Source organism: Ambystoma mexicanum, chromosome 2q (genome assembly GCF_040938575.1).
Source record: "Ambystoma mexicanum isolate Mex_15411 chromosome 2q, UKY_AmexF1_1, whole genome shotgun sequence".
Lineage (NCBI taxonomy): Eukaryota > Metazoa > Chordata > Amphibia > Caudata > Ambystomatidae > Ambystoma > Ambystoma mexicanum.
Window position 1 is genome coordinate 1,285,651,806 of NC_090924.1, and position 23,726 is coordinate 1,285,675,531.

Sequence of the window (23,726 nt, forward strand, 5' to 3'; positions counted from 1 at the left end):
AGCCCATAGCCAGGCAGTCCTTCGCATGTCCGTGGCGATACAGATGGCACAGCCTGAGGTGTCTATATGTGCAACAGGGGACTCCAGGATGTCCTGAGCCATTTTAGCTTCTGCCAGCCACGCCTTGAAATGTGCCTGACTGTGCACCGGAGGTTCAAGAAGGAAGGCGGCTATTTCTTGCCAAAGCCTCTGAATAACGGCTGCAAGCATGGTGTCTGCATTAGACTGACGAAGGTGTAGTGAGGCATTTGAGTAGACCTTTCCATAAACCTCCAAGATTTTCACTTGACTAGAAGTTCCGAAGACGAGGTAGCCGAGGAAGACAGAGGCTTGGAGTAGTGTGAGGCTGAGGCAATCACCCAAGAGTGTGGTTGAGGGTGTGCCGACAGCAAGAGTGGATCCCCCTCGATTTGCCTGTAGTTGGCATCCAGGCACCAATTATTAGGCTGTGCTGAATGGTGTTTAAGCCATCCCTTTTTGGCCAAGGCAACAACGTCCTGCATCGGGATCCCTGTTCCGGCCGTGGGGCGTAGAGTGAGGACTTCAGCCAGGACACTCGCCTCAGGTTGTTCAACCTCGGGTTGTGGGAGCCCCAAGTATTCGGCCAAACCTGCAAGTCGTTCATGGAAGGCCTTGGATGATGAGGACGTGTCAGGATCTTCCTTATTGGTGTCCAACAGGGTGTTCGGCAAGTCTGTAGCCGGAGGAGGAGTGTTGGGAGCCGAAGGCTGAGGTGTGGAGACAGGAGCCAGAGGCTGCTGTGGAGGCTGGTGTGGAACCGGCTGAACTGTGGGTGGCAGGTGAGCCAGAATCAAAGAACCTGGCGTGGGCCGCTAGGGCTGTGCAGGGGCCTGAGGTGCTGGAGCCGTAGGAACGACTGTAGGTGCTAGCGGCGGGACTGGAGGCAGCATGTCCCTGATCACATCCCGAAAGATGGCTCCAATCTGAGGCGACCTCATAAGTGTGAGGAACTTTTCAAAAAACCTGTCCTCACAGACCGGTGGGGTGGCAGATGGCACAGACGTATTAGCAGGTGGCTGCTGGGGCCTGTGCTTACTCTGTCTTGCTGGCTGCAGGGTGCATCTGCCCTGCGACACAGAAGGATATGCTGTAGGCCACGTACCTGGTGAAGACCAGTCTCACCTGGACACTCGTTCTCCTTCCTGCTCCCGTCAGACGAGAAGCCATTTTGTCTGGCGCGGCAGTCATTTTGTCGGACTGAATGCCACATGCCTGCGTCGTGGAGCTTGCCGCATGGGCACGGCCTCCTCCTGAACTCTTGGAGGTGATGCTTGAAGCCTACCCTGCACCTCAGGACGAGGCCTGGTAGGCGTAGAACCCTCGACTGTGTCGCCGGTGGTGCTGCGTACAGGTGCCTTTCAGAGGTCTGTCCGGTAGTAGGACATAGCCCCTTGGGTGGACACCCGGTAAAAGAACCTTGCAGTCCCTCAGCAATGTCACCGGAAGGATCTAGCGACCCCACTGCCTGGTGGCCGGTAGCTGAAGCAAAGTCGGTACCTGTGCTGGTACTAGGACCTGAACGGTCCCTCCCGCTCGGACGCTTCCTGGGGGAAGGAGTCACGTTTGCGGGGTGTGATTGAAAAAAGTGGCCCTACCTTGGGCCTTGACTTGTACTTGACGAAGTTCTTGACAAAGTTCTTGACAAAGTTCTTCAAGCCCTCTGGAGGCGACAGTTCGAAGAGCTCCCTCCACTGAGCTAGCCTGTTCTTCAGAGCGTGCAGTGTAAGCGCGTCACACGCAATACAGGCCTCCCAGCTGTGTTTGGGGCCAAGGCAGCAGAGGCAAAGAGCCTGGGGGTCGGACGTAGGAAAGAGCCCTTCACAGGCTGGACATCTGCTGAAGCCAGATGACGTTGACATGCGCCATAGGACCGAGTACCTAATTAAAGACAAAAAGACAAGACAGAATCCGGGGAAGAGCGTGTGAAATTACAGGGCAAAGTCAAAACCAGGAGCGCTGGTGAAAGCTGTCTGTTCCAGTTGACGCGTTAAAAAAAAGAGGCGCCCGTGCGCCTCTAAATTTAAAGGAGAAGATGATTTTTTTTCTGGTAAAAAAGGTTCTGTCTCCCGTCCCTAGCGAGGAACACCCATACAGTATGGAGGAACGGGGACGTAGGAGTACAAGGGCTTGCAGGGCAGGGCCGTTAGAACACTGCTGTCCCTTCAGGCCCACTGTATACTGGCACCCCAGACTCCATCATGGTAAAACTGCTACAACGTGGAAGCGTGGCACCGGTACGCGATGCACATTGGCGCTCCGTCACAGCAGCGCTGCTGTACTAGGCAAGAGCTTCACAGTCACTACTCAATTTATTCGGCATGTCTTTGGACACACCACAGGCTGGACTGTGCCTTTCCAGTGCAGATGGTGCAGAGGTGGCGAGGAGGCCCTATACTGCCCAGCCAGCCGCCTCAAGGCAACTGAGGGAACCGCTCCTGCGCCAGGAGCCTCTGCAAACACCTGGAAGGGGCAACAGCAAACCGATGGAGCCACCACAGCAGAATTTGTCTCCCAAATGCCTCGTCCTCCACTGCAGCCACCAGCAAGGCAGCTTTTCACTAGATTAAAAAAATGAGACTACCTCAAATGAAGGTAAGTTTATTCAGGTAGGTTAAGACATTAAGTCACTCCAGCCCCCAAGCTCCAACTGACATCCTGGAGCTCCCATGCATTCCAAACCTCAGGCAATAACTTTCTAGATAGAACCAAAAGGTAACATTTTTTAAGCCCAGGTATGCTGAGGTTTTACCACAGCTACATACTACATAACAATCTCCTCTTTTCTTGGCCACCAGGAAATAACAGGAAGACCAGCCTGATTTGCTATGCTTGTGTGGAACCTCTTCCATGGCACCTTTAGATAACGGGGATCACTGCTCTTGCTTGAGCTCCTGTTCTGGTCGTTGCTGGCTTTAGAGGGGGTCTGTCTGGTGGTCTTCTTAAAAAAGGTAGACAATACCCCCATTCGACAAGCTACAATGCCCAAGCGTCAGAGGTTATTTGTTTTTTTGAGCACTTGTTAGGCACCTATATAACAAAATAGTGTTTCCAGGTGCCACAAGACAAAGTGGGTAAGGAACAAGGCGAGTGAATAACAATGTCAAAAGACAGTAAATATACAATAGTGGTCCTATTAGGCCTTGTGACATTTGCAAGTGCAGGAGAAGGGGATGGAGCAAGGTAGGGAAAGTGCTAGTGAGAGCCCGGGAGGGAAGGGCTGATGGGTGTCAGAGGGGGAGGGCCCTGGCTACGTGAAAAGGCAGAGGAATCCCTGGGTGGGTGCTCAGCTGCCTAGTTGGGGGCCCACAGGGTAGTGCTGGGGGGCGGGGGGTGTGCTGGTGTCGACTGGGCAGGTGCCTGGTAACCTGTGAGATGCATGAAAGTCCATGCTGCCAGTGTCAGCAGCAGTGGGGTTATTAGCAGAGGAGGGAATGAGGTAGAGAAAAGCAGAGTTTTGAGAAGTTTCCAGAAGGAGGTCCGGATCAAGTCTGAGGGGCAGGGAGGCTGTTCCAAAAAGGCACCAGCCGAAAAGAAACCTGCCCCCCACTCTCTGGCTTGGAGAAGCGTTTGACAAGCAGAGAGTATGAGTTGGAGGAGCAGGGAGCTATTTAGGGAGAGAAAGTTGTAGATAGCGTGGTCCTAGTCCCCAGAAGGCCTTGTGGAAGATGCAGGGGGTCTTCAATGTGATCCTTGCAGCCACCGGGAGCCGGTGGAGAGATCTTAGGGCTGGAGAGATATGGTCCCTGGGCTTGAGGCCAAGGACAATTCTGGCAACCCTATTTTGGATTAGCAGAAGGGGCGAAGAGAGGAAAGGGGGAAATTTCGGAAGAGGCTGTTGCAGTAGTCCAGCCTAGAGAGGACCATCTACTAAAATCACCAGCAAGCAGCACGGGCAGAGGAGGAGCTTACGTAGGGCTCAATCTTGCATGCTCATTACCCACGAGCTGCTCCTGGCACCGAGCATCATGGGATTTGTAGTTCAATGCGGAAAAGAGTCCTTACACACCACACCTTCAGGGCTTAAAACTCCCCATGCCACACACTGTTAAGATGGATTTCTGAACTCTGACCTAGTGGGCAGAGGTTCAGAAGGCCAGCCTAGTTTCTTGGAACAGGGTAATCTTCTGAACAAGCCAGACCAATCACAGTAGCATTGGCGGCGGTCAAGACCAGGTCTCAGGAGGGTTACGGGTGATCTTAAGCCCACAATAAGAACACACAGCAAACGATACCACAAATCACTTTCAGTTTAGGTGTATATTAAAAATATATATACATTTATTAAAGGCCTTCAAAATCAAACACAAAGTAAATATTCAGCAGTATTAACAAAACCAACACAACACTAATCTAGCAAACATATATACAGTCACCAATGGCCTAAAGGAATAGTACACAGTATTGATCCAAAAACTGGAAAGAAAGAGGTCACACAATGCAAATATCGTTTAGGCAGTCCTTCAAAAATTCAAACCCTAACTAAGAGGCAGTCCAGTCCCTAAGATGAGTGGAGCCTTGAGCTAACAAGTACTTTCGGTGCTGGTGCAAGCGATGGTGCGGTTAAGTCAAAATGGTGTCTCTTCAAGGGTCTGTAGGGACTCAGGATGGTGGGGGAGGCAGTGAAGAATAAGTTCCCACTATTCAAGGAGGTTCTCTCCAAAAGGGCAGAACAGAATCCAAGAGTTAAGAATAGCTCAGTAGCACAGGCTACCTCAATAAAGAGTAGCCCTCAGGGGACACTTGTGCGTAAAAATGGATGGATGTGCCAGGGGACACCGGTAAGCGTTGCAAGTACTTGGCAACCCTCGGCACACTCCTGACCAAACTGCAGCAGTCGAGTCCACTTCGGTCGCAGATAAAAATCCTGCAGTTGCGTGGCTCTGTGGCTTTCCAGGAATAGATCTGTGGCGGGACAGTTCGGTTCCTGGTAAAGGGATCAGGCCAGTTCTGCTGCAGCGAGTCTGCAGGCACAGGGGGGCACAGCAGCAAGGCACCCACGAACTTTGTCACCACAGCTGGCCGACACGGTGACCAAGTATGCTCGGGTTCAGGCGTATACTCCCAATTCCAGAACTAGGAATGCTAAGTGTACGAAACGCGGCGGGAGAGTGCCTTATACCCAGAGCATAGAGTCTCCAAAGGCTCAGGTAAAAACTAGAGACAATAGCGGTTCCACGACAAAGGTCCCGTAAAAGCTGGTCAGTTCACTGGGAGGTCCAGGAACACTTACGAAAATACTCGTTAAGTTTGAGGTGCCGAGAATAGTTGGTCCCACTATTCCAATCGGTCAAAGAGTACTTGCAGGCCTTTAAGGTTCGATCAGAAAGAGGGGGTCAGATGGTACTACAGCAGGTTCGGGGTGCCAAACCTTCCAGCGGGTCACCAGCGGTTCCAAGGATCTTCTTTGTTGATTCAGGATACTTGGCTCCTTTACTAAGTTCGGTGTGAACTCAGAAGAACGACCTGGAATGGGTGTAAGGAACAAGTTACTACCTGTAACTGTTGTTCTCCAGCATGGGTCTGGCATGGATTCACATGCTCATGAATATTCCCCGTCGTCAGGCTGGGAATCCTCGGTAAAGAAAAAATCAGTATCAGTTTTGTTTCTGAATTGTCTTTCTTAGTAGTAACCAATCACTGGTCTCTGGGTCATACTGCCCCAGCCAATGATTGCCCTCTCCCTAAGCCCCTTCCCTGGCAGCCATCCTCAGATTTGGTAGCACGTAAAGTGGCAGTATGACCAAGTGAAGAGCCGCAGAGGGGAAGGAGGGAGGGTTTGCATGTGAAACCATGCCAGACCCATGCTGGAGAACAACAGTTACAGGTAAGTAACTTGTTCCTTCTCCAGCATGGGGTCTGGCATGGATTCACAAGCTCATGAATATAAGAATACATAGCAGTACACACATGCACAACCACGGGAGGTGGCAAGGCTCAACATTAAGCATTACATAAACTCAACATTAAGCAACTCTTACCTCCTCACCAGGCCCACCTTCAGGCAAACAGGTTGCGCAGCACTGCTTGGCCAACCCTGGACTCCTCCCTGGAATCTCGTGAAGGTGTGCGTCGACCTCCACGTAGCAGCCCTGCAGATATCCAGCAGGGGCACACCAGACAACACCGTGGTAGCAGCGATTGCTCTGGTCGAATGGGCTCTTGGACGGCCGGGCAACGGCCGGTTTGCCAACCGGTGACAGTGCATGATGCAGTCGGAGAGCCATCTGGAAATGGAAGCCTTCGAGAGGGCCTTCCCTTGGTTCACAGGTCCAAAGTTTACAAAAAGCTGTGATGTCTTCCCCAAACTCTTTGTGCGGTCCACGTAGAACTTCAGCGCTCTAGCTACACCCAGCAAATGCAAAGTCCTCTTGGCTGGCGACGAAGGCGACGGGAAGAAAACTGGGAACACCAAGGGCTCGTTGGAAGTCTGACGGCACCTTGGGCATGAAGGAGGGGTGCGTCCTCAGCACCACCCTCGTCTCTTGGAAAGCCAAGTATGGAGGCTTACAGGATAGGGCCTGGATCTCTCCCACCCTTCGTGCGGAGGTGATGGCCACAAGGAACGCTGTTTTCCACGACAGGAACTGCAACAGTGCCGAATGCAGAGGCTCGAATGGTGGCCCCATGAGCCTGGTCAGCACCAAGTTGAGCTCCCACGCCGGGGCTGGAGCCTTCACCAGCAGGAACGATTGGAACAGTCCTTTCATAAATTCCTTCACCAGGCGATGAGACCACAGGGATGACCGTCCTGTAGTTCTGGTGTATCGGGAAATCACTGCCAGATGTATATTGATGGAAGCGTGAGCCAGTCCAGCCTTGGCCAGCGACAGTAGGTACGGTAGCACTTGAGGGGCCGTAATCCGCAGAGGGTTAATCTTCTGTGCACGGCACCAGACAGAGAACCTCTTCCACTTGTGTCCATAGCACTTGAGATTTGAGGACGCCCTGGCCTTTTCAAGAACCTCTTTGCAGTCCGCCGGGATATCGTACCCTCCAAACTCTAGTGCTGCAGGAGCCAGGCCTGCCAGTTCAGCGACTCCGGGTCGTGATGAAGGATGGCACCTCCTTCTCTGGAGAGAAGATCTGCATCCGTCGACAGTTTGACTGGTGGGGATGCTGACAAGTCCAGAAGGTCTGGGAACCAGATCTGTCTCGGCCACGCTGGTGCGACGAGGATCAGCCTGCACTGGGAGCTCTTGAGTTGGTTGATGAGTCGGAGCATCATACAGGAACAGTCCGTCCTAGGGGAACGAGAAAGCATCGCCCATGCTCCTGGGCTGGGGGAGACCTGCTGGCGAACCTCTGGCACTTGGAGTTTGTCGCCGTCGCGACAGGTCGATCTGGGGTTTGCCCCATCGTTGGAAGAGTCGATCCACTTGATCCTGACGTAGTTCCCACTCGTGGCACGAGCGCAGCTCCCTGCTGAGTGAGTCGGCGATGATGTTCTTTATCCCTGCTAGATGAAAGGGTACCAGAAACCTCCCCTGGGCAACGGCCCAATGCCACAGATCCTGGGCTTCCTTGGATAGGGCTGGGGATCTGGTTCCTCCCTGCTTCCGGATGTAGAACATCGTGGTGGTGTTGTCGGTGAAGATCCTCACCACCTTGCCCTTGAGGGATGGGAGAAACGACCTGAGGGCCCAGAACACTGTTCGGAGCTTCAGGATGTTGATGTGTAGTGGCCTCTCATCCGGGAGCCAAAGGCCTCTCGCGTGGAGATCTCCGGTGTGCGCTCCCCACCCCTCCAGGGAGGCATCCGTCGTCACCGTCACCTGGTGTGCTGGGGTCTGAAAGTCCGTGCCCACCGTGAGATGCGTGCGGGTGCCCCACCACCGAATTGCTTGACGGAAAACCTTGTTGAGCGGGATCTTGTCCTCGAAACTGCCTGCCGCTTGCATCCAACTGGCATCGAGGAACTCCTGTAGAGGACACATCCGAAGCCTCCATAGGCGCACCAGATAGATGCATGAGGACATCATCCAGAGAAGGGACTTGATGGACCTCAACCTGGCCACGTCCGTGGGCTGCAGACGCTGCACCTTGCCCAGGATAGCCTTCATCCTTTCCTCCGACGGCGAGGCCAATCGCGCTACTGTATCGAGCTTGGCTCCCAGAAACAGTGCAACCTGCAACGGAAGCAGGTGGGATTTGGGGAAGTTGATGGCGAATCCCAGGTCCGTAAGCAGCCGAACGGTCTTCGCTGTGTGTTTGACAGCGAGTTCCCTTGTTCTTGCTCGGATGAGCCAATCGTCCAGGTAGGGGTAGATGTGGATCCCCTGCAGGTGCGCCACCACTGGTGCCAGGCACGTGGTGAATACCCTGGGCGCCGACTTCAATCTGAATGGGAGGGCCTTGAACTGGTAGTGCCGTCCTTGGACTACGAACCGGAGAAACTTTCGGTGTCCTTTTAGAATGGGGATGTGAAAGTACTGATCCTCCAAATCCGACGACGATAGGAAGTCGCCTTCCTCCAGCTGGCCCAGCACGTGCTGGAGGGTGACCATCCGGAAATTCTGTGCCTTGATGTATTTGTTTAGTCGACGCAGGTCCAGGATGGGACGCCATCCTCCTGTCCTCTTTCGGACGAGGAAGTATCTTGAGTACACTCTGGAGCCCCGGAGCCTCTTTGGGACGAGCTTGATGGCTCCTTTCTTGAGCATCGCCCTTACTTCTAACAGCAGTTGAGGAACGTGGTTTTCTTTCCTGGCCGCAGGAGGAATGCGGGGGCACTTTTTTTAGAAATTCCAGAGTGTGCCCATGGGCCAGGGCATCCAGCACCCAACGGTCGGTGGAGATGGACTCCCACATGCTGGCGAACTTCGCCAGCCGGCCTCCCACCGGTGTGCTCAGGTGGGGGCCCGACGCTACGGCCGTTTCAGTCTTGCTTGGCCGCGGCCTTGCCCTCCCTGGTGACGATGGCAAGATCCACCTGACTTGCCTCGTCCTCTGTAGGCCTCTTGCGAGGAGGAGCGGGCCGCCTGACGGTACGTCGAGGAGCCGCCGCCGAATCCTTTGGAGGCACCTTGCTTGCCTCCGGAGTTCCGAAAGGGCGGCCGTCGTTGCTGCAGAACTTCCAAGGCCCAAGCCGTCTCTGTGTCGGTCTTGATGGCCTGAAGTGATTCATCCACAATCTTTCCAAGCAGATTGTTCCCGTCGAAGGGCATGTCCAAGACTTTGGCTTGCACGTCTTGGCGGAAATCTCTCGCCTTGAGCCACCCCCCCTGTCTAAGGCAAACGCCATTGCCCAACTGCCGGAACCCGGTGTCGCCAATGTCCGTGGCTACCGTTATGGCGTGGTCCGACGCCACCTCACCTTCCCGTAGGATCTCCAGGGCCTCTGCCCTCTTGTCGTCCGGTAGGAAGTCCAACAAGGGGGCGATCTTGTACCACAACTCCCTGTCGTAGCGGGCCACAATCGCTAGGGCGTTGGCCGCCTTAATCGTCGTCGCCGCAGACGAGATGACTCATCATCCCATGGCGTCCAGTTTCTTTCCCTCGCCGTCCGGTGGGGAAGTTGAAGCCAATGCCCCCGCCGCTTTCTTCTTGGCCGCCGCCGAGACAACCGAATCCGGGGTCGGCTGAGCACTAAGGCACAAAGGGGCGGCATCGGGGACCCGGTACTACTTCTCGTACTGGTCCCTCTTGGCAGGCGTTGTGGATGGGGTCTTCAGAAGAGCAAGTCCCTCGTCCCAGATGTCATCCAGCAATGGCACCGCGAGGACCATCTTCCTCTTGGCCTCGCGCCATTGGTAGAGGAAGCCTTCCTTCTTCTGTTCTTCGGGGAGAGCTGGAAAAGCTTAGATGCCCTGGCAATCATGGCGTGGAAGGAGCCGATTTCGTCGGGCGGGGAGGCCCGAGGGGGTGGTTATGGAAGGCCCATCCCGTCGTCACCACCGTCATCATCCGTCCCTGTCGTGGCTGTATCTGTTCCCGTGTCATCCCCAGGAACAGGGGAAGTAGATCAAGGCTGAGAGGTCTGTGAGGGCTGGAAGCGCAGGGTGGATGAACTCTCCTCTTGTTTGGATGGCTTCCCGACGGGCCCTGTTCTGCAATCTCGTCCTTATCTCCGTGCATAAGGTTTGGATTGCCATCAAAATGGCCACCGAGTTGTCCTGTGGCTCGGGTTGAGACGGGCGCAATGGTTGCTCCTCCTCCACGGGAACCTCGTCAGCACCACCGTCGCTCTCTTCGTCGTCCTAGTCGGGATTCCTCCCGTGGGACCGGTCCTCAAACTTCTTGTTGAGGCCCTTGACGACTTCAACCAGCTCCTCCTCGGAGGCTGTATCTGTGTCCGTAATGGCCACTGCCCCCCCCTCTTTTTCCACCGGGGTCTTCACGGGGGTCTTTGATGGCTGAAAAGAGGATTACCTCCGCGGTGGCAGGGAACCTCTGGGCTCCGAGGTCGCCTCCACTGGGGTAGCCTCACCAGGCTTCGCCAGGGCTGCTGCGACTACCTCGATAGAGGCCTTTGCCGGGTGAATCAAGGCCTTCACCACCTTGTGCGCGCTTGAGGCCTTCACCTTGGGGGGAGGGTCACCGTCTCGCTCCCCATCGGCTGGTTCCTCTGAGATCGACCGGGCCTCTCCAGAAGCTTAGCCGGGTTCTCGGATTTTCTCTTCCCCGAGCCAGAGCATTGGCTCGTGGTTGATGGCGCCGGTGAAGGTGCGCCCTGCCTGGCAGCCGAGGAGCCCGACCGTTGGGCGCCCACGGACTCGCGGTGCTTTGCCTTTTGTTGGGCCCCCGTCACCTGAGCGCCCTCACAGGACTTAGAAGACTGCTCGGAATTCTTCTTCTCACCTGCTGAGCTCTTTCCTTCCAGCCAGTTGGCGAGTCGAGTCCGACGATCCCTCATAGTCCGATCCGTCATGTTCATGTAAAACGCACAGTCGTTCTCCACGTGCATTTTGTCTTCGTGAAGGCAGTAGAGGCATCTCGAATGCTCGTCCTCCTTGAACACATTCTGTGATCCGCATCCAGGGCAGTTCCTAAACAGCTTGGACCCGGGTGTCAAGCTTCCCTTTTCCTGGCCCATGTCCAGGAGGTAGGCCTCAGAAACTTCTGGAATCCTCCAAGAAGCGCAACTCGACGAAAATTTCACCCTTGAGGGGCGTAGAAAAGTCCAAAACGGTTCCCTGTTGATCGGAAGTAGAAACAGTGGAGCTTGAGGCTCGATTGACCGAAAAAATGAGATATCTATTTGAAAAAACGCAAAACGCAGTAAAAGATCGAGAGCTACGGCACGAGGACTCCCAACAATTGAACGTGTGGTAAAAATCTGAGGATGGCTGCCAGGGGAGGGGCTTAGTGAGAGGGCAGTCATTGGCTGGGGGCAGTATGATACTGATTTTTTCTTTACCGAGGATTCCCAGCCTGACGACGGGGAATATTCATGAGCATGTGAATCCATGACAGACCCCATGCTGGAGAAGATGCCTTCTCTTATCCAAAATCTCCTTTGTTCCAAAACGAAGAGAAAACAATAGGAGCTCTGCTCACATACAGCCATCCCAGACGTGGACCAATCCCAGTCATCCCAGCACACCAGACATCCTGGCACCCACGATCTGTATTGGAACTAGACGGCTCCAGCCCACATCCTGGTGGTACACACACAAGGCATGCAGAAGCCTGCGAAATCGTTGGTTTGATCGGGGCTCTGCATGACCAAATAAGGAATTTCCTGGGACAATATGGCCAAAGGACAGAACAAAAGACCTTGTGGCATGGCCATTTTAGGCACTGGCTACTGTCCTGGGCCAGACGCGATAAACGCGGTTTGGAACATTTAAAAGAGTTGAAAACACATGAAAAGTAACAGCTGCCACCAGCTCTGTCCAAGGCACACTTATACATCCACCAAAAATTCTTTGAGGGTGTGTAGGGACTTAAAAAGGAAAATGGAACCCTGAAAGGTACTTTGTGTACTGATAAAATGTTGATAAAGAATAGCAACAAAGTGAAAGACTAAGAGAAACAAAGTCTCCCAGTACTGACAGTCTTAAGGGCATGTCAGTTTCCCCATAACAAAATGAGCAAAAGCCCAACTCAAGCTCCTTCTGCTTAAACAGCAGTTCTTGCTTCTTGAATTCAAGCATGGCCTCAGCATCAAAGCGGACAGATAAAACTTGGGACTCTACATCACCCCTTTCTTCGTGCCTTTTGAAGTTTTTAGTAAAATTGTGGCATATAGCCTTCTAGTCCAGGAGATTTCCCTAACACTTGGGCCCCTATGGCTATTTGCTAGAGCGGTCAGAGAGAGCAGCCCCACCACCTTCTGCACTCTCATCCGAGTTAATGGCATTGAGTTGTACCTCTTGCCAGTCCATGATCCTTTGGATCATTTCACTCTTTGTACCTTGAGCAGATAAGCCTCTCTCGGTACACATCATTCTCAGTGTTTGACTTGGAAGCATTCAAGGTTATGTTGGTTATTGCTTCCATGTTTTAAGATAGGTCATTAGCCTTTACTGTTACGCTATTACTAAGGTCAAAATGTGTCCTGGGTAAGTGTAATCTGGGTACCTTTACCAGTACACAACACTGGGTACCTTCGATCCTATCCCACCTCTGTACACCAATTTGTTAAGATGGATTTCTGAACTGGTGGGCTGAGGATCAAGCGGCCAGCCTAGTTTCTTGGAACAGGGTAATCTTCTGGACAAGACCAATCACGGTAGCATTGATGGCGGTCAAGACTAGGTCTCGGGAGGGGTGAGGGTGATCGCCAGCCCACAATGAGCACACACAGCAAAAAATACCAAAAATTACTCTCAGTTTAGGTGTATATTAAAAATATATATACATTTATTAAAGGCCTAAAATCAAACACAAAGTAAATATTCAGCAGTAATAACAAAACCAACGCAACACTAATCTAGCAAACATATACAGTCACCAATGGCCTAAAGGAATAGTACACAGTATTGATCCACAACGTTCAAAGAAAGGGGTCACACAGTGCAAATATCATTTAGGCAGTCCCTCACAATTCAAACCCTAACTAAGAGGCAGTCCAGTCCCTAAGATGATGGAGCCTTGAGCTCAAAAGTACTTTTGGTGCTGGCACACGCGATCAGGGCTGTAGCGACTCAGGAAGGTGGGTGAGGCAGTAAAGAATATGTTCCCACTATTCGAGGAGATTCTCCCCAAGTGGGCAGAACAGAATCCAAGAGTTGAGAATAGCTCGGTAGCACAGGCTACCTCGATAAAGAGTGGCCCTCAGAAGACACTCGTGTGTAAAAATTGATGGATGCACCAGGGGCCACCGGTACTCACCGACCCTCTGCACACTCCGGACCCAACTTTGGCAGTCGAGTACACTTCGGTCGCAGGTTCAAATCCTGCAGTTGCACTGCTCTGCGGCTTTCAGGGGTGCACTCCATGAATTATTCCGTGGTGGGACAGTGGCGATTTCTCTGCTCCGGCTGAAGGGCATCAGGCCAGTCCTGATGCAGCGAGTCTGAGGGCACAGGGGGGCACAGCAGCAAGGCACTCACGAAGTTCGTCACCATAGCTGGGCGACACAGTGACCGCGTATGCTCAGGTCCAGGCGTACTCTCGATTTTTCCAGACCTAGGAATGCTAGGTGTACAAAACACAGCGGGAGAGTGCCTTATACCCAGAGTTTACAGTCTCCAAAGGCTCAAGTAAGATGGCGGCGGTTCGAGGGCAAAGGTCATGTACATGCTAGTCAGTTCATTGGGCGGTCCAGGAACACTTCTGAAAAGGATCGCTTACAGGTTAAGTTGGAAGTGCTAAGAATAGATGGTCCACTATTCCAATGGGTCAAAGCGTGCTTACAGGCCTTCAAGGTTCGATCAAAAACAGGGGGTCTGACAGGACTAGATCGGGATCAGGGTGCCAAACCTTCCAGCGGGTCACCAGCAGTTCCACGGATCTGCTTCATTGATTCAGGAAACTTGGCTCCTTTACTAAATTCGGTGTGAACTCAGAAGATCGACTTAGAATGGATGTAAGATGACTTCTTGTCATGATGCCTGCCCCCAGGAAACCAGACCAGGCCCAGCAACCCCGGAAGCAGGCATCATGCCATTCGGAGCATGCCCAAAAACCCCAGTTAGGGGCTGTTTGGGTGCAGTCCTGGCGCCTATGGCGCCAGGCTCATAAGGATAAAGTCAGTCCTGGCGCCATGGGCGCCAGGCTCATTTCAGAAAACTTACCTAGTGCAGACCATTCTGCATACTCACCTGGTGCAGACCATGCTGCACAAAGCCACAAGCCAAATGGGGCTTAGGAGGGTCTCTTTTACCTAAGGGACTACTTTTTCCTCGGGTGGGGGCTGTGGAAGAATACTTACCTGGGACTTCTTCCTAGGCTATTTAAACCACGCCCGGACAGCCACACGTGCTTCGCGTTATTCTGCATTCAGCAGCGTAACGCTCATCGTGCCTCCAGCATCTTCCAGTCTTCAGCCACGCCCGCTTCAGTCCTGGACCACCTGGAAACGAAAAGAAAGAAGGTGAAGAGGTTCAAACTTGAAACCTTACCTGAATTCTTGATCCATCGCGCCGTCGATCTTGAAGAAGGAGTCATCGCACGCGCATCGGCACGTACCTCGCAGCGCCGCGCTGTACTCACCATCCAGTGCAGCTTTTCCTCACTCCATCGTAGACTCTGCATTTCCAAACCGCTCTCCGATATCTAAGGGGGACAAGAAAAGCCAGGTGAGCACAGGAATGCAAAAGGGCAATACAAGCAACCCCCAAAGACTTACCAGATTACCATGGGGGGTACTCACCTCATCTCGGGTCGGTGCAGTTAACTCTGCATCACCGCCGCACCCCGGCCCCTAAGGGGAAACCACTGGACATTACAAGCTACCCCCCAAAGACTTACCTGATTTACCGCAGGGGGAACTCACCTCATATCGGGTCGGCGCAGTTAACTCTGCATCATCGCCGTACCCCGGCCCCTAAGGGGAAAACCACTATAGACTTACCTGCCTCTCACCAACTCGACTCTTTGTGGTGGTTAAGTTGGCAACCTACAAGGAATCGGAAAGAGTGAACATCAGACATTTGAATTCTTACAAACTATTGGATCCTAGAGTCAATACTGGAACTCACCAATTCCTCCACGCCAGTGATGTAACTGGTCATCTACGCGCCCCTGCGCTCGAAGCAGGATGGAGAGCCCACCTTTCTAAACCATCAGGTGAGAACAAGAGGGAACATCGGGAGTGGTCAGTGGGCAGACAACGGGAGTGGAAGGTGGGTTAACGCTCGAATTACAGGAGGTTAATTCCCTTTCACCTTTGCAGAAAGATATTCATACGAGGCGACAAACGAAGTAAGTGGGGGTGTCCAGTCAATCATCTCGGCTCTACGTGGCACCAGGCCGGTCCAGATCGACGTCCCCGTGGGAACCAGGTGAGCGTAACACTTCTCTTATCCAAAATCTCCATCGCGCCAAAACAAAGCGAAAGCAAAAGGAGATCTGCTCACATACAGCCATCCCAGATGTGGACCAATCACGGACCACGGTGGTCCCAGTCATCCCACCACACCAGACATCCTGGCACCCAGGATGTGCATTGGAACTAGACAGCTCCAGCCCACATCCTGGAGGTGCACACACAAGGCATACAGAAGCCTGCAAAAGGTTCAGTTTGCATGGGTGTCTGTATGGCTAATAAGGAATTTCCGGGTTTGCTCAACCTGGGGAAGGCAAAAGGACAAGAACAAAGGACCTCATGTTATGGCCATTTTAGGCACTGGCCACTGTCCTGGCCCAAACACGGTATACACAGTTTGGACCATTGAAAAGAGTTGAAAACACATGATAATTAACAGCTGCCACCAGCTCTGTCCAAGGCACACTTGTAGATTCTCCAAAAATCCTTTGAGGGTGTCTAGGGCCTTAAAAAGGGGACCCCAGGGCACTGTACTGTAAAGTACTTTGTACACTGATAAAATGTTTCTAAAGAATAGCAACAAAGTGGAAAACTAAGGGAAACTAAGTCTCCCAGTACTGACTCTCTTAAGGGCATGTCATTTTCCCCATAAAAATGAGCAAAAGCCCAGCTGAGTGCAGCAGAAGGCTGGGCTCCACTGGCAAAAGTCAGGCTAGGATGGTCAGACAACAGCAAAAAGTTGGGGGGTTCACAACTGGAGGGAAAATGTACCCATAAATCGAAATCTTTCCTAACACACACCAGCTCCCCATTTCCTCACAAAGAGAGAAGGATGTGTGTTATCAGTGTAAAGATGAAAGGAAAGATGGAAGGAAGAGATAAGAGTATAGAGAGAAAAAAGTAGGAGGGCCAAGAACTGAGCCTTGGGGAACAGCATTAAGAAGAGGGAGCGAGGAAGAAGAGTGTCCAGCCCAAGTGACACAAGAAGAATGTTGCCAAAGATAAGAGCGGATCCATTTGGAAGCGCCTCGAAATACCCATAGGGTGAAAGAGAAGAGTGGTCCACAGTATCAGTTTTCTTAGATTTCCCCATCTGTGAGCAAATCTGAGGTAGAAGTGGCTGGTCTGAAGCTAACTGTAGCCTGCCGGTTTATACCTTTTAGTAAGCTCGGAACCCACAGCTACAGTGGATCAAGGCCTCAGCCACAGCATAGAAATGGCATCTGCAATGGCATTAAAAGGTAATTATCTTTCAGTTTGAGCACCTTTGTCCAATATGTCAGTGAAGTCATAGTCCAATAAAGGCTTTGCAGGAGTGCCTAGGCCAGAGGCTCAACCACCCTCTCAACCATTCTTAGATATTGAGCATTAGGGAGTCCATATGGTGCAGCTTGCTGCATGTCAAGGTCAGGGACGTGTCTAACAGAGTAGTATCATGGAGTCCCTCAGCAAGGGCAACCAAATAAGCCTGATCGGTAGAGGGATCATTCCCACCAGCCCCTTCACACCTACCGGTTCAAAGCCAAAAGGCACCTGGTTCTCCTCATTGTCAGAAATCGACCGCAAAGTGTTGAAGAATGTCGAGCGAGAGTCGGGAACAAAAGAAAGATCGGCTGTCGGCACTGACAGTGTCGCTCCCAAGCATAAAGGCGCCGAAGTACGAAGGAGTCAGACCTGACTTAGTCACCTTGGCACTGGGAGCAAGCATCTAAGCTTCCCACTCACCCTTCAACGTGCACAAATTCTGGTAGGCCTTAACGTGTTCTTCCGACGAATGGTAATGGTGCCTGCGTCGGTGGCGCAGTTTCCTTTTATGGGAAGATGAGGGCGATGAATGGCTATGAGAATGTGACCTTTTCTTGGTCTTCTTCTGATGCCGGTCCACTTTATGGGTGTTGGGCGCTCTGTCTCTTGACCAAAAGACCTGGCGGTCGAGGGAGCTGGGGGATTTTGACAGGGCCACCAGAGTGCTTATTTAACCGATCGCTCCCTCAAACCTTTGGGATTCATCTTCCGACAAGAACCACAATACTCGATGACGTGATCTTTAACGAGACACCACACTCCGATACTGTGTGGGTCCGTGATCGCCATCATGGAATTACAGTGCTGGCAACGCTTGAACCCGGATGCCTTAGGAGCGTACATATTCAATCGAATATAATAATGCTGGTCAAATTTAGAATTTCCCTCACGAGACTCGTTCCGAACAGCAGCGATCTGAGCGCACAAAAAAAAGGAACTGGAGTACAGGGGCATAGTGACGTGGTTTATGTACTGCGTATGACGTCACGTCCGAAGTCAACAAGTCGTACTATGTCCCCTGATGACAATGTTTCCGAGCAGCTGATGCTGGAATTGATGTCTATCTGATGAGGAATCTACAGGACAATACAATCCATTGAAATACTACTTCAGACCAAGAAATGGGGACACTGCATCTCTGCAGCACTCCACATAAGATGGCTTGTGCTGTCAAGTTAAAAAACACATGTAATTAAAAGGAAAGGATTACTCCTGCGCTGGTATACCAATGGGCTTCCTAGTGTCCGAGACCAACATTGCAAAAAGGGGACTAAGGGTCCCTGGCAGCATGCCACATAAGGAATGGGGGGCTGCCATAGGACAATTCATGATTACCAAACCAACGGGGTAAGGTCTCCAAGAGGATCAAGTGACCCTAAAACAAAAGCGAATGCAGGAGGCGAGCGATATGAAAACGGCTTACCTTCAAAGACCATGAAAACAAACAAGGGAGTCCCAGCAATAGTGCTCGAAGGATCAGGACAGAGAGGCTAAGATCTGCAAAAAGAAATTCTCCTTTACACATACACTTTGGTGTTACCATAATGTTGACACTCTGCAGCTAGCTCAAGGAATGTCTATGGTATTCAGCCAAACTGCACGAAAGAGAACAATGCTTGCAAAGTCCCAGCTTGTCATCTAGGAACAATTCATGCAATAAATATTCTGCACAGGAAAAATGGCAATTACAACTGTGTACCTATTTATAATCATCACCATGTGTCTGGTCTATTTTGAAACTGCTAAACCGGATACACATGCATGCTGTGAAGCCTAGAGTTGTTCCATGGTGTACACAGGAAAACCACAAGCTTCAGAAGTAGATGTTTAAAACATGGCTTGTTAAGAGACTCATTAAGTGCCTGCCATCCATTATTCACAGTTAACATTCAGTAATTGAAAATATAACGAAAAGCTATTAGCCTCACCTTGCAATAGGAAGTACGTTCGAACCTGTGTACATCATAATAAAGAAGAACACTCCATTCAGATAAAATCTCGGCAACTGTGGGTTATCTTGCATTATATGGTATAACAATATGGCAACTTTCTCCACAAGTATTGGGTCAAACGTCAGAAGGAGCTGGAAAGCAAATAGAGAAAAGCAAATGCTTTACTTTAGCAGCAAAACATTAAAGAGCACATGTTAAGGTTTAGTCACTTGCTTTTGGCAGTGCAAATGTAAATACATTACAAGGAAACTTGAGCTTCTTAATACTTTAAACTGAAAAAGTGGCACTCATACCAACCCATGAGTTTGTTTCTAGAAATGATAGGAACCTGCCATGAAATAAGTAATTTCACAACTTTGTAGTCTAAAATGTGCATTATTTAATAGTCTCCTGTTTAGAGTCCTATTCTGGGCAGCCTAAGACCATTTTCCAAATGTAATCAATTTTCTACATAAATCTATACTGAGAAATAAAAGCCTAGCATGGTTATTTCTTCATCTACAATACAGTGCACCCTAAACTACACAGATCTTCTTACAAGTTGTTTATACCATTAGGGAGAATTCTCATTTATGTGCTAATTCCCCTGAACCTTAGAGACCCCCAGCTCTTTTGCTAGACTTAGGCCTTTTTAATTCTACCTCCTGAGTGAGGGGGACTTTTCTCCTCACTCTCTCAAGTGTTTTTCCAACTTATTTATTGTCTAATGGAGTCTGGTCAACTCCATAGGCACCTGCTTTTTGCATTGCGACACCCAGCACCTTTTGTGTAGTGACACTGAGAAGTCCCTTGGACTTCCCTTAATGTTTAACTACATTACCTTGGGTGAACTACTGTTCCCAAGAATAGTAAGAGGACTTCTGTCTTACTTACCTTTCTTTTGTGAGTCCAGCACACACCACCCTATGTGGAGTGCTGGCGGGTTACATAGTAACTCCATATACTACTTCTCATGTAACATTCTTTTACACTAACTTGAATGACTGGTGTTAGGTAAGATTTTCAAAGTAATAACAAATCTTCCTAACCTGTGTCAACCCCAGACCTTTTTGATTTTACTGCTGGATTATTTTTCCTTATACCTCTGTGAGTGGGAACCTTTTCCCCACACTCACATAATCATTTAATCTTTTTATGGGTGTCATTTTTAAGACACTCAACAGTGTTTTAAAAGTTATCCTATTTGACAACTTTTTGGCAATAAGTGCCTATTGTTGCTAGGTTGCAGTAGGGGCTCCCCTTTTAATTTTCTCTGGCTACCCTTGTGAGGACTACAGTTCCCAAGGGTAGAACGGATCTTTGGATCCCTTTTACATTTTATTAAGTGGGACCAGCACACCTCGACTTATGTGGAGTGCTGGGGAGATACTGAGTATCCACTTACTCATTTTAAAAGTAACATTTATGTTACAAGGACAAACTTACTTTTAATGGCTGGTGGCAGTGATACCTTTTATTAACGTGGTGCACTTTTACAGTGGGCAGTGTGCACAGCCCCGGTAAAGGCACCCATGGGTGCTCATTTTACCAAAATGACCCCGTCTTGTTTTTGTATCATTTTAGTGTTCCTTGTTCCTTCCCCTGACATCCAGGGCAGGAAATTCTGTGTGTGATTTCTATCTTCGATGGGTGTCCTGTGGAATCCACACCCAGGCTCTAGAGTGCCTGGAGGCAGCAAGCGAGGGAGGAGTCCAAAACTCTGCAGCCTTTGTCTTCCAGCCTCTCTTCCGTCCATTCCCCTCTCCCACTTCCTGCTTCCCTGTTCCCTCCTCCCCACAGCCCGCCCTCCTCCCGCTGATTGGGCAGCACTGCCCTTCCATTGTATGCTGGGGAGCTAGTCCCCGCGACCCACGAGACCACCTCACTCCTTCTAGACGGAGGTAAGGCTACATCTTGTCTCAGGGGTCCGCGGCATTTCCCTGGTAATTGTTTTGTTTTTGGGTGTTTTTAACTACTGCTACGCGCTTCGAGCGCTCTCTGCCGTCCATTCCCCTCTCCCACTTTCTGCTTCCCTGTTCCCTCCTCCCCACAGCCTGCCCTCCTCCCGCTGATTGGGTAGGTCCCCCTTCTTAGTTCCTCCCCTCAGGGCAGCCCTCTGCCCAGCAGCCCCTGTGGTCAAGGGCCCTAGGCTAAGGGCGGCTCCCACTTAGGCGGCTCCCTATTGTGTCTGCAGGTGTCAGCAGGGGAAGCCAGTGGCCAGCCGTGATTCATCAGCAACCTAGGAAGATGAGGGTGGCCCATGCTAGGTACTGACCTTACTCTACCCCCTCACTCTACCCTGCAAACCTGCAAACTCTTCCCCACTATTCAGGACTCTCAAATCTAGGTGTGTTTTTCTGCTAAGTTTTTTAAAAAAATGGAATTGTGAAAGTATTTAAAGTGCATTGCAAAACCTAGGCCTTCTCCCCCTTTAGGATTCTCTAATTTAGTGTGTCTTCTCTCCTGTCTTAAAATGTTCATTCTGTGATCTCCTAACCCTGAGTCCCGTCATCTTGTCCTTTGCTCAACTTGCTTGCCTCTCGTTGTCTTGTCTGCCTACTCTAGTGTCCTTCTCTAGTGTCTCCCCCTCTCCCACCTACTCTATGGTGCTCTCCATCTCTCCTATCTTTTCTAACTGCTTCTCTATTGACTATCCTGCTCTCCTCACCTAATCTGGTAGGAAAAAGTTTAAAAAGGACATCCTGGTCTCCAACCCAGGCCTCCCTATCGCTGAAACCTACACCAGTGCCTCCTCCAAGGAAACTCTCACTGACATCCTTTTTGTCGTTCCTTCGCCAGACCTATGGACCCTTCATATGGTCTCTGTGCTCTCTCCTTTCTCCTCTTCTCCCATTAATGGTGGCACCCGTTGGGACGCCCTCCTGGCCTCCTTCCATTCCTGTAAAGTCATCATTAATGTTTACTCAAATGGGACCGTCCTGGTCCAAGGCTCTCAGGCCATCCTTCTCCTTTTGATAGACGCTTCCCACGCCTCAACAATTTCCTTTCTTCTCCTGCTGTCCACTGCCCCCCTCCCGCAGCTACCTCACCTCCCCCTTCTGCCTCCTCCTTGGCTACCTTGCCCTCTCTTTCCCTCTCTGCCCCCACTTGGGCCCCTTCCACCCATCCGAAGGGCATACCTCTGATCTGTACCCCTCCTCGGAAGTCTTTAAAGGATGGCAACCTTCTCCATATCGCCACTCTAAACTCCCGCTGTGCTGTCAAACACTCCTCTGATATCTGCCGCCTTCTGGAAGAACTGGACCTTGATGTCCTCGGTCTCACCGAGACATGGTCCACGGCCAGCTCTGTCACTTGCTTTGACATGATCCTACCTGACGGCTACAAGATTCTCTCCGCGCCCAGGCCCAACCGTTCCGGAGGGGGAGTAGCCCTGATCTTCCCCGAGTGGATTTCTGCCTCTGTTACTCCTACGCAGGCCTACTCCTCTTTTGAATGCCTCGTCTGCAGGCTCTCTCTCTCCCCTAGCCATTCCCTTACTGTGGCTACTATCTATCGGCCACCTGGCACGATCGCCTCCTTCCTCCTGTAGTGGGCGGACCTCTCCTCCTCACTCCTGGCCTCTACTACCCAACCCCTCCTTCTTGGAGACTTCAAAATCCACCTGGATGCCTCCTGTCCTCCCTCTGGACTCTTTTGCGACATCTGCGACGCGACTCTCACTCACTATTCTCCCCTCTGGCCCAACTCACTCTGCAGGGCACACTCTGGATGTTCTGATCTCCTCAGACCTTCCCCTTTCTGTCACTCTCTGCACTTCTCTCTCCTGGAGTGATCACGTTCTCCTCTCCTCCCACCTCACCCTCCCTACCCCTCAGACCAAGACTCTTACATCACTGCCACCCACCTTCTCAGTCATCTGTCCCATGAAGCGCGTATCAGCTGAGGCTTTCGCTGCCACTTTTTCACCCTCCCCCTATGGCTGACTCTCACCCGGACACAGCCTTCTCCATGCTCCACTCTGCTATATCCGATACTCTTGATATCCTTGCCCCGGTCATGAGAATCCGCCTGAAGCCCAAAGCCAAGTGCAACTCCTGGTACGACTCAGACCTCGTCACCCTGAAACGCAAGTGCAGGGTGGCTGAGAGGAAATGGCTTGCTTCATGTACATCTTCTGACAAACTGGACTGCCGCCTGCTCCAAAGGCAATACCGGCTCTCTATCCTAACCAAGAAGAGAGGCCATATCCGAGCCCGCGTCTCTGCAGCTTCCAACAACTCGGCTGAACTCTTTAAAATCGGCAAGGAACTGGCCAATCGTGCCGCAATCTCTACCTCTCCTGTCCCTTCCCAGGCCCTGCACGGAACTGGCCTCTCACTTCATCTCTAAAACTCAGGACATCCTGTCCTCACTCGCTTCCTATCCCCTCCCTCGATCTACCTGCTCTTCCTCTGGCCCTTCTGCGGCCACCTCGCCTCCCTCTTTCTCTGCCTTTCCCCGGTTCTCCACAGACGAGGTTTGGAACAAGTTACTTACCTATAACTGTTGTTCTCCAGATTGGGTCTGGCATGAATTCACATGCTCATGAATATTCCCCGTCGTCAGGCTGGGAATCCACGGTATAGAAAAAATCAGTATCAGCTCGTCTTTCTTAGTAGTAACCAATCACTGATCTCTGGGTCATACTGCCCCCAGCCAATGACTGCCCTCTCCCTAAGCCCCTCCCCTGGCAGCCATCCTCAGATTTGGTAGCACGTAAAGTGGCAGTATGACCTAGTGAAGAGCCGCAGAGGGGAAGGAGGGAGGGTTCGCAAGTGAATCCATGCCAGACCCATGCTGGAGAACAACAATTACAGGTAAGGAACTTGTTCCTTCTCCAGCATGGGGTCTGGTAGGATTCACATGCTCATGAATATAAGAATACATAGCAGTACAGACATGCACAACCACGGGAGGTGGCAAAAGGCTCAACATTAAGCATTACATAAACTCAAGATTAAGCAACTCTTACATCCCCACCAGGTCCACCTTCAGGCGAACAGGTTGCGCAGCACTGCTTGGCCGACCCTGGACTCCTCCCTGGAGTCCCGATCGACGCAGTAGAATCTCGTGAAGGTGTGCGTCGACCTCCA

At 51.4% G+C, this 23,726-nt stretch overlaps 1 protein-coding gene across 3 annotated transcripts in view; it reads right to left on the bottom strand.

The window, feature by feature from the left end:
- DNAJC13 (DnaJ heat shock protein family (Hsp40) member C13) overlaps nucleotides 1-23,726 on the bottom strand; it is a 2,820,731-nt gene that overhangs the window by 1,104,524 nt on the left and 1,692,481 nt on the right. For all 3 annotated transcript variants that reach the window (XM_069648714.1, XM_069648713.1, XM_069648715.1), the window contains one exon: nucleotides 18,628-18,782. In XM_069648714.1, the coding sequence (XP_069504815.1) occupies nucleotides 18,628-18,782 (155 nt within the window). The remainder of the gene's footprint in view (nucleotides 1-18,627; nucleotides 18,783-23,726) is intronic.